Genomic DNA, 10,445 nt, shown 5'->3' on the forward strand with positions numbered 1-10,445 from the left:
AACCGTCTGTTTGTTCTTCGACTTAGGCTTGTATTTTAGTGCCTTAAACTTGTGCTTGAACGTCTTCGAATCTCATCGGCTGGGACCCACTAAAATAGGCTTTTAATATTATATTTTATTGCCTTAAACAGGTGGTCTGTGAAACGATTAATAAATCGATTACAAAAAAGTTGAAGCATGTGAAATTCAAGGTAACGTTATCACTTATTTTAGAAATGGCTGGCTAACCTGTGCTAGCAACAGCCTCATCAACTACACTCGCATTCGCTGCCGCCCACGTCACTCACCAGGCCAAGTCCCGCCTTTTCAAGTCACACGTTCAAAGTCACAGATAGCAGAGTGGCCAACGTGAGGACGGCGACCCAGAACGGACCAAAGTCTTACATGAACGTTTTGTGTTGGCATTATTTAATAATGTCAAATCATTTTCTCTCCGTCTAATTGATGAGATAATCAGTGAACGATTCTGAAAATATCAAATTGCATCATGAGGTTCAAGCACTTCTCTAAGGCAATAACATATGATTAAACGTTTCAAAATCTTTTTTTGGTGTGTGTGTCAGAGTAGACCTATAACATTTTCAAGCACGCGTTTAATATCCAAAGCCATCCAGTGGTCAACACTTCAGCTTTGGGACGGATAATACTGCTTTTCACCGACTGGGCACATTCAAACCTGTTATTGCTGTTACGAAATGTTTGTTTTGGGAATAATTTCAGCTCTTTAAATGTTTAGGAGTCATACAAATTATTATTTAGTCGCATAAGTTGTTGTATAGCAGCTGTGAAATGATGCTATATCTTCCAAAGTGTATCTTGTAAATCACATGACTTAATACGAACGATGTCTTTACTTGTAGATGACGAGCTTTCACTACTTCGATGTTGTTTATGTATAGCAGAAAAGTAGCAATCGATAGGAGTGCAATATTTGCATACATTTGTTTGTTTGCCCGAAAATAAACTGTTTTGAATTCAGCCATTTTGTGTGTGTGTGAGACTGTGGCCTCGACATAATACGTGAAATGTTGACTTCCGGGTGAAACAATTGAAAGTTGCGATCATGTGATTCTGTGGGGGGTGTCTGGAAATCTGCCACAAAAATCTCTCGACAACATAACTAAATTACAGAGTACCTCAAAATCACCGAGATCTTACATTTAAATCCGTTAAAGCATTAAATCACCCCGTGAACGGGACTCACACATTGACACAAAAAGGACCCAAAACTAAGAAATTGACAAATACCTGATAGAACGTTTTTTTTGTTGTTGTTGTATATTGAACGACTTTATGAAGTAGTTGCCCCCCTTCTCGCTGCCCCTGGCAAGCTTTCTCAACTCCAGCTTAAAGATTTTTTTTTTTTTTTTTGGCCCAGCCTGGTCAGGTGGCGCTTTGAGCGGGGCGTCACCGTGGCAACGGCTGATGCTAGACGGGGGCCTCCACACAGGACAAAAGCTCCTTTTTTATTGCGGCTGGAATCATGTGCGCGCAATAAAGCAGCCGGCGGACGACAGCATGCACCTTTTTGCCAGTGGTAAACATCCGTCCGCTGAGAGCTCTCTTCTTTTTTATTTTTTTATTTTTTTAAATCTAGGTGGGAGCAAGTGACAATGGTCATGAAATAAATGGCCCCAAAATGCTCGCGGGCAGTGTACACAAACGCACTTGTTTGTTGAAGGTGTTTACCCGAGATCTCGTATGAACCTGTTGCATGTTTGCCGTGTGACTCGTATTTTGGAACAATATTGTTTGCATGTGGCTCCAAAGGACTGCTTTTATCTTATCCTGGATCCTTACCGATTTCCTGTGACTCACCCAATTGGTCTCAGACGACGAGTTGATTTAGAAAGGAGCACTTTAACATTGAATCGACTTCCTTCATAAACAGAGAGAACTCAAAATTAGATCAAGAACAGGGACTCGAAATCCCATGGAGGTTTTAGAGTCGGCCATGTTAATCGTTGCGCCCTTACACTCTTGAGATGATCCGCAAAAATCCGCTCAGTTGTCATTTTCGTTTGGTCTCAGTTCGTGCACAAAGGCCGCCAGCCTGGCTTTTTTTTTTTTTTTTTTGCCAGCCACTAAGTACAAAACCAGGCTGTCCACGTGGTCTCAAAAGTCACCGTCATGGCCACGTCACTAATCTAATTGATCTCTTCAATCGCTATGTCTTGCTATCTATGCCTGTCGTGTATATGGGCCTTCGCACGGTCTTGTTTGAGTCATGGCAAGTCATTTTTGACACGGCTTCTCCTGCACAGGGTCGTGGCGGGTGCCGGAGCCTTTCTCAGCTGACTTGCAACTTCTTTTGAGTCCACGCCATTTGCAGTATGTTGGAATCGCCACACGGGGGCAGCAAATTGCCGTCCGCTTCGATGAATTGCAGGTATGCTTTTATCTTTACTGAAGTGACGTGTTGCGCAATTTAACCCGTGATAGGATACAAATGCGTTTTAATCTTGTTAATTCGAAGCAGGTTATCCGAGCCTGGGTACAAGTTCTTGTCTTTAATTGCCTACTTCTCCTTTCATCCTTGTTTCCATCCTACCTTTTCCCTCCCTTCCATCCTTCTGCCAACCTTTTGGACTTTCAATCGACCATTCTTGACTTATCCCCTTCATTTTTCTGTCTTTAACGTCCTTTTCCCATCCTTCCTTGCTTCCATCATTTCCTTCATCCTTCCCGTTCCCTCCCATCTTCACAACGTCCTCGTTTCCTTCCTTTCATTCTGTCCTTTCGACAGTCACTCCTTGTTTTTTTTCATCCTTTCTTTCCTCCCTTTCTTTTCTCCTTCCTAAAATGACATTTCTACATCTTTGACTAATTCGTTAGATTTGTATTCTTGCCACTGACGATGGAAACCATTTTGAAAAAAAAAACCCATCTTTATTCATCTCACACTCATTTGAAATATACAAATATTTACACGTTTCTCCTTAGAGGATGAATATATTTTCATGCTGATTTTTTTGTTTTTGTTTTTTTGGGGGGCTGCCAGGTCGCCACCACAACACTTCATTCACAGTGCGACATGTGGTGCACTTGTGTCAGCTTTACTGCATCTGAAGCCACTAAAATCACTTAAGCAAAATGTGCACATCATCTCAAGTCTCTTTGCATTCAACATCAAAACAATTGTCAAGTTATCGAGAAGAAAAAAAATGCCGGCTTGCTTGTACCGTTGTCTGCAGTGCGTCTACGTCCTCACAAGTGACACTCATTAAATGTTGGATTTGAGCAAGAGTAATAAAATGTGCGGCTCGTCCGCAGTCGACGATCGCCGCACTTGCTAGTCGGCCACTCAAGTTGCGTTGTCATTGTCCATGTTGCTTACTGTCAGTTGGTGTCTAATGAAAACAAAATTCCAATTTTCTTTTTTATTTCCAACAAATAATTTGCTTTCATAAGCTGAAACACACCATTTGTTTTGTGTTGAATTCTATTTTCATGTTTTTTCATCCTACAACAAATGCTATTAAAAAAAAAAAATCTTAAGATCAAAAGCACAAAATAAATTATTTTTCTTTGTGTATTGAATTAAAGTGAAGATGCAATAGCACAAAAAAAAAATTTTAGGTAATAAAAAGCATTTAAAAAATGACACCCCCCAAAACTTAAAATGACTATGTTTAAAAAATATATCTGGAAAAATTATTGGGAGGTTTTTTTTTTTTTTTTTAATAAAATATATCCTTTCCCCCTCAAAAAATATTTTCTGCTTTGGATTCGTGACATTTTCTCTCTTCAAAAATGTAGCCGGAAAAAAAAGCAACCACCCTAAAATTTTCAACACACAAAGCATTATTTGTTGTGTTTCGGATATAGGAAAAAAATGTAGTGATTATATTTGCACGGGGATGATAATGGTTCTTCGGGCAATTTGTATTTGACTTCAAAAGACGTTTTGTCTGTCGGGGAGTGTGACGCATTGGCGCTGGTTGATCAGTTCTGCCGCTGCCATCTGTTAAGCCAACCAAGCGTAGCGCCGACAAGTCCATTTTAGCAATAAAAAGAGACTCATTAAAAAAAAACAAAAAACAATAAAACAATATAATTTTCTTTAGTTGAAAAGAAATGAGAACAACTCATGTTTTTTTTTGTTTTCCAGCGACAAAAGTTTCTTTGGCATTGGATGCAATTTGTTGTGTTTAAACTTTCTCCCTCCTATTGGCCGTCGTATTGGGTGTCATTGAAAGTGAGGTGAATTGCGCTGCCAAGTGTAGCTTGAGGTCTTGACTGTTCTGTCTTAGCACCACCAACAAGTTAAAAAGAAACACCAACAAATGCCCATACAGTACGCAGACACGGTACAGTGAACCCCCGCAGTTTGGGATTCTCGAATTAGCAATTTTTTTTTTTTTTGACTAAAAATCTCGGGTATTAGACCAAATTGATTCAGGTTTTTCTTTGGGGCCATCTGGCAAAATCTTGTGATTATTGTTGTTTAATATCAACTGGTGGCTATTTTCCTGTTGGTCCTTGAATGCGCAGTCCAAACTGAAACAGAAAGTGACTGATTGTTTTTGTTTCTCTCCCAGCTGCTAATAGCCCACAGAGTCTAATTTGCTCTCACAAGTTGCCCCCCCCCAAAAAAAAACATTTCTAATTGCGTTTCTATGCCCCAAATGGAATTCAATGACATAATACCATTTGTGTAAAGTGCAAGTGCAAATAATTGCTTGCCCAATGTGTGATCAGTTTGCGCTAGCGTGCTAGTTAGGCTAGCATGCTAGCTCGTGCTCTTGGTGGGCCTCATGTCAAAGTGGTTTAAGTTGAATAATTTTACTGCTGTAGTTTCTGATTGCGCACATGTGAGAGGCATGGCGTTGATGCTTTATAATGCTCTCTGTTTTTAAGTGCTTTGCTGCCACTTTGTGGCATCTCTCCGCAATGACAAATTATGTCAATTCGCGGTTTGTCTCGACCCTGCCGTTTAGTGGGGGGTCCACTGTACACAGGTGGGTCCATTTTTTTTTTGGTCAGCAGAGCATATGGTCGTCGTCCTCCACGTCGAAGGACGGCACCGTCTGCTCGACCAGGCTGGCTTCCGTCGTCGGGCGTCGGAACCACGGGTGCGCCAGTAACTCGCAGGCTGTGAGTCTCTCTGCCGGTTCCTTTCTCAGAAGGCTCTGGACCAGGCAGCGGGCCGCGGGCGAGAGTCCCTCAGGTAGGCAACAGTGTCCCCGGCGAATCTTGGAGAAGAGCGCGGCCGGGTCGGCGTCGTGGAAAGGGTAGCGGCCCGCCAGCATGGTGTAAAGCACCACGCCCAAGCTCCACATGTCGGCCATCTTGCCCGAGTAGGGCGCGGCCCCGCTGAGGATCTCGGGGCTGACGTAGGCCGGGCAGCCGTGAGTGTCACACACGGCGTCGTCCCGCGGGTCCTCCAGGACGCGGCAATCCTCCAGGCTCTCCAGACGCACTTGGGTCCTGGTAGGACGCACAAAAAAAAAAAAAAAATAGATGGGTCAGTGTTACCATGGTGATGACAAGTAGCTGTTGTGTGCATGTAGTGCCCAGTTTGGAATTGCCCTGTTTGGCCCCGTCCTTTGGTGAGAGCATTTTCATATTTTAGTACCTGCATTTTTGTGGTTTGACATTTTGAAATTTGGCAGAAATATTTAAGTATTAGCTAATTCTGATAAGTTGTAATCAGTGTATTTTTGGGGGGAACTACGTTGACGTGACTTGAAAGTAGGGATGTCACTATTGAATAGAATCGATTAGTCGAACGATCGGCTAAAATGTGATTTTGTCTTGCAAAACCATTTTTTCTCTAAACACATTTTTGCAAAATGTGTTTAGTTGGTGTTGTTTAGAGATAGAAAAAAAAGAAACAACGACGCGATATCCACAAGCGGGAGTGATGATGTCATGAGCAACCTTTTGAAACTGATCCATTTGCTGTTTTGCTCCTTGGTTTGCAAAGTCAAAGCAGATGTTTGCAAATGTCTTATTTTGATGAAACACCAAATATAATCAGTCTGCTTTCATGAAGGGCGACAGTCATTCGGGAATACTTTTGTACAATTTTATGTTGCACGCCGACGAGTTGTCGATTCATTTGGACACCTCGACTTGACAGACACGCAATTTCGACAGAGGTCACGCCTTGCTGCCATCTCCGACTTCGGGTGGCTGTCACGTTTCATGCAGATTACATTGTTCATGATGGAATCGGGCATTCCGAGACGATCACGTGACCAGTTGACGTGAAACACCCTCGCTCGTTCCTGAATGCTTCCTCTTTGAAAAAAAAAAAAAAAAAAGTCACAATTGGCATCGCGATGGGGCTGTGACGATCTAACATGCGCACGTGTTGCAGCTGGAAAGGCCACTTGTGAAATAATGAGCGGGATGAAGAGTGCGACGCGCGCCGCTCGAGCTCCCCGCCGGCTTCGGCCTTCCTGTGCGTCAGCGCCGTTGCCGGCAGATGACCGGCTGGCGGCGGGAGCACGAGACCCAGGTGCAAGATGGCCTCTAGTGCCGCCGCCGCCATGAGTCACCCTCTCCTTTGCCGACTTGCGTCGTCAGACACAGACTAGTAAGGCGAACGGCACATATCCTTTTTTTTTCCCCCCCCCCACCTCAACACCGTGGCTGCATTTGTTTGTCAAATGTTTTTTTTTTAAATAAGAAATTTGGCATAGGCAATAAGTTGCCGAGGAAACCGCAAAGCGGGCGCCACTCGCTAATGCGACTCTGTTTCTTTTACAATTTTTTTCCACTTTCAAACTAAATGATGGTGCCCCATGAAATCTGCCTAGCAGCAAGCGACCACAATAGGGACGGGAAAAAAAAACAAAACAAAAAAAAAACAGTTCTGTTGAGATCATTGTGCGACGAGAGTGGCCATTTAGGACACGCCCCAACATTTCCAGTCGTATGGAGACACAACACCGATTGCTTTCATCATTTATTTCATGCGGTGTAGCGCAAATTGGAACGTACCAGAACAAACTTGCCTCACGCAATTTCTGGTTGAATATGACTTCCCATTCTCTCCCTGTCCTTTTTCTGCCATTTTGGGGTTAACCTAACCTTTGCTACAAATTGGTAGTAAAACATCAAAGCAAGCATGACTCGAGAGTGCGAAATTTCCATTTCTGCCACGCGACACGCAAAAGAAATTCATTCTGTTGGTCGACGATGCAGAGCTCTGCGAGGTTATCTTCAGCAGCTAGCATTAGCCGTTAGCATGAACAACAATTTTACTCGTCCACATATCAGAGTTGGACTTTCGGTTCGTGCCATCGAGAAACGCCATGACGTTGCGCTACATTGCTGTGCTCCGCTAACTAGCCGAAGCAGCTAGCATTTGATGACATTTTTTTTCGTTTTATCATAAATGAAGTCGACTCTTTGTCTAGTGCGGTTGAGTACATTTCTGTCGCCTCGGTTTGTTTTGACTTCCTGTTCCTGCCGTATCTCCCCGTCCTTTGTTCCAATTTTGGGCCAGCAGTGCACTTTCCCTGGGATGTAGTCCACGTAGAAACAGCACCTCTCTCGCTTGAACACTCCCAACCGTGCAAACCGGCGACACTACAACTCTTCACTGAGCTGCTTCTCTCTGACTGAAGCCGGCGAAGAGCAAGAAAAAAAAAAAAAAAAAAAGAATCCGGCATGCAGCCCACCGGCCCCCCTTTTGTTTCCTCAGAGTGTGTGCGCACTCTGTGACTCATCGCTCTGCAGGCTCGTAGACATCGAGAAGAGTCGCGTCTCTCGCTGTCTGTTCGCATTTGTCTGGCGTGACCTCCATTTAAAGCCAGTCCAAGAGGCAACAAATTGTTTTTCCAGCCGGGGAATTTGCCTTCATACCCCCCCCCCCCACCCCCTAAAAAAATGCTCTGAAGTCCAATATTTAAATGCCATCTTGTGTGAATGGGAGCCTTTGGCCGCCTGATGTGCGGGATTAATAATTAATGAGGGATTAATGTAAATGGAACGATTGGCTCATGAAGCAGGCCTTGTCGTCTGGCAGCTTTTGACGCCCACCCAGCTTGTAGTACAACAGAATGGTGGGACACAGACATGAAATTGTGCCTCCACAAGTGCACAACCTCCCACTCGAGGTGTGCCCACACACGCACGCACACACACGCACACACACACACACACACACACACACACACACACACGCACACACACACACACACACACACACGCACACACACACACACACACACACACACACACACACACACACACGCACACACACATGGGCGGCCCGCAGAGAGCATCTGCCGCCATGTTTGTTCTCTGGGACGCTTCATTAGGTACCCTTGCACCATGCCAATAGGGGAACAAAAAAAAAATTCCATCACGCGACCAGTAAAAGACTTTTTCCTGCGTCCCGGGGCTTAAAAATGTTGCGTTTGGCTAGTTAGCATTAGCACCTGGTGTCAGTGAACATTTTAGGCTGTTCAGACACATCATTAGGTACCCCTGCACCTGACCCCACCCTGCAAAGGCCTAAATGATGCTCATGCAATAGGAGAGGAGATTGTTGGAATTTTTATTCCGTTCAGATCTCCAATCACATTTATAATTTTTTTTTTTTCGTTGACCTGTGCCCCACTTCAAGTGTCTCATGTTTCTATTGTGTAATCACGGTAATGATCAAACAATCCAGGATGAATATATAACCACTCCGGCTGGCAAAATGATCACCAAGGAGCACGTTTATATATATGTGTACACACCTCGCTGACGGTGTCATTCAAAACTGAGCATTATTATAACTTCAAAGTGGCGCAAACATTCTTGGCTTTCAAAAATACCTTTTTTTTTTTTTTTTTTAACCATTGGGATGCTTCAGCTCACCTGCGTTCGTCGGCCAAGACGAACTTGCGCAGCTTGAGGTCGCCCAGCACGACGCCCGCCTGGTGGCAATGCGCCACAGCCTCCGCCATCTGCCGGAAGAGCGCCCGGGCCTGCGCCTCGTCGAGCCGCCGTCGGCTCTTCACCAGCGTGTGCATGTCACCAAAGTCTTTATCCAGGAAGACGTAGGCCTCGCGCTCCCCGAGGATCACCTCCTGGACGGCGGAGATGCTCGGGTGGGGGGGCACGACCCCGTAGGCTCGGATCTTCTGCTGGTACTCGGCCATGCTGAAGACCTGGGGAGGGGGGTGAAGTGTTATGAGGAAGCCGTCCACTTGGAGAAAATTCTACAGTTCAATGCTCATTTTGTAGGCTCTGGAAAAGTGAGAAAAAAATGAGCCCTTGACACCAGTTTCACGAACTATTAAGACAGGACGCAGGAAAAAGTCTCAAGGAGCCATGCTTGAAAACCAACAGGAAGTCTGCCATTTGGGCCTGACACTAATTTCGGGCCAGTTCTAAAGTTTGAGTATGTTCAATACACTTTTTTTCTTCCCAGATATGAGTATTCATTCTTTGACTACTCACTGATACAGAATTGCGATACCTGCAGCATCTTTTGATGCATTAAATTTCAGTTAACGGAGTGACAAAAAAAACCCATTGTGAACAAACGATGATTCACCGATGTGTCAATCTGCTCCAGTACGGTGCCGAGGAGGACTTTGTTTGATTTTTCCTTAAGTATCACTGTGTGGTATTGGCAGCCTCCATAAGTATCTGATACCTGAAAATAAGGTTGGTATCGCCCCGATACGATACTTGGTATCGGTACTCGCTCATCACTAATTTTGAGGATATGGCAAGTTGGGATAAACTAGCCCTTGACATCAGTTTCACGAGTGACGGGAAATTGGCCTGATGGGTCAGACACACGAGAAAGTCTCAAGCAAGCTCCTGTGCCCAAAAGCGAACAGGAAAAAGTTTGATGATCATTTTGAGGCTTTTTTAATTTCTTTTTTTTTTAACTGCCACTGGCTGTGTAATTGTCATCGCCCGAGGATTCGAGCAAGCATGCAGATTTGGCATGACTTTTGCAAAAACGGGCGTGTTTACATTCTGCTTCCATCTCGGTCCTTTTTTTTTTTTTTTTGCAAGAGGACACATGAGTCATCGCTGGGTGAAGCACATTCACTTCAACAACGAGGCCTGCGGGGCTGACGGCGCGCGCTCGCGCGCATCCTGTCCAAAGTGTGCGTTTCACGGGGACAATGGGAAAGCTCACGCTTGCGTTTCCGCTGTGTCACAATATGACTTGTACACAAACGAGGCTCCGCGTTGACGTGACGCGTGAGAAGTTCGCGTGACAGCGTCGACAAAAAAAAACAGCCAGTTGGGCAACCGCCATTCACGGCTGAGAGTTGCACAATGGCTGCGCGGCGCCGTCGCGCGCCCGCGCGCGCGCCCGTTACCTTGCACAGAAGCTCGTCGCCGGTGTCGACGTGCACGGCGCGGCAGTGCACGCCGTCGCGCTCGGCCGAGGCGGGCACCAGCAGGAAGGGCCCGATCCTGGAGGGTCCCTGCCGGGCGACGGCGGTGACGCGACCCGCGGCGGTCGTGGCGGC

At 45.2% G+C, this 10,445-nt stretch overlaps 2 protein-coding genes across 2 annotated transcripts in view; one reads left to right on the forward strand and one right to left on the reverse strand.

The window, feature by feature from the left end:
• Positions 1 to 568, forward strand: part of lratd2a (LRAT domain containing 2a) — a 3,454-nt gene extending 2,886 nt beyond the window's left edge. Inside the window, exon 3 of the mRNA XM_019895952.1 lies at positions 564 to 568. Within this exon, the coding sequence (XP_019751511.1) occupies positions 564 to 568 (5 nt within the window). The remainder of the gene's footprint in view (positions 1 to 563) is intronic.
• Positions 569 to 4,062: 3,494 nt separating this feature from the next.
• The window catches only part of trib1 (tribbles pseudokinase 1), a 6,983-nt gene continuing 600 nt past the window's right edge, over positions 4,063 to 10,445 (reverse strand). Inside the window, exons 2-4 of the mRNA XM_019895953.1 lie at positions 10,293 to 10,442; positions 8,824 to 9,116; positions 4,063 to 5,430 (exon numbers count right to left, since the gene is read on the reverse strand). Coding sequence (XP_019751512.1) covers positions 4,983 to 5,430; positions 8,824 to 9,116; positions 10,293 to 10,442 — 891 coding nt within the window. The 3' untranslated portion in view covers positions 4,063 to 4,982. The remainder of the gene's footprint in view (positions 5,431 to 8,823; positions 9,117 to 10,292; positions 10,443 to 10,445) is intronic.

This window comes from Hippocampus comes, unplaced genomic scaffold, assembly GCF_001891065.2.
Source record: "Hippocampus comes isolate QL1 unplaced genomic scaffold, H_comes_QL1_v1.1 scaffold16, whole genome shotgun sequence".
In the NCBI taxonomy this organism is placed as follows: Eukaryota; Metazoa; Chordata; class Actinopteri; order Syngnathiformes; family Syngnathidae; genus Hippocampus; species Hippocampus comes.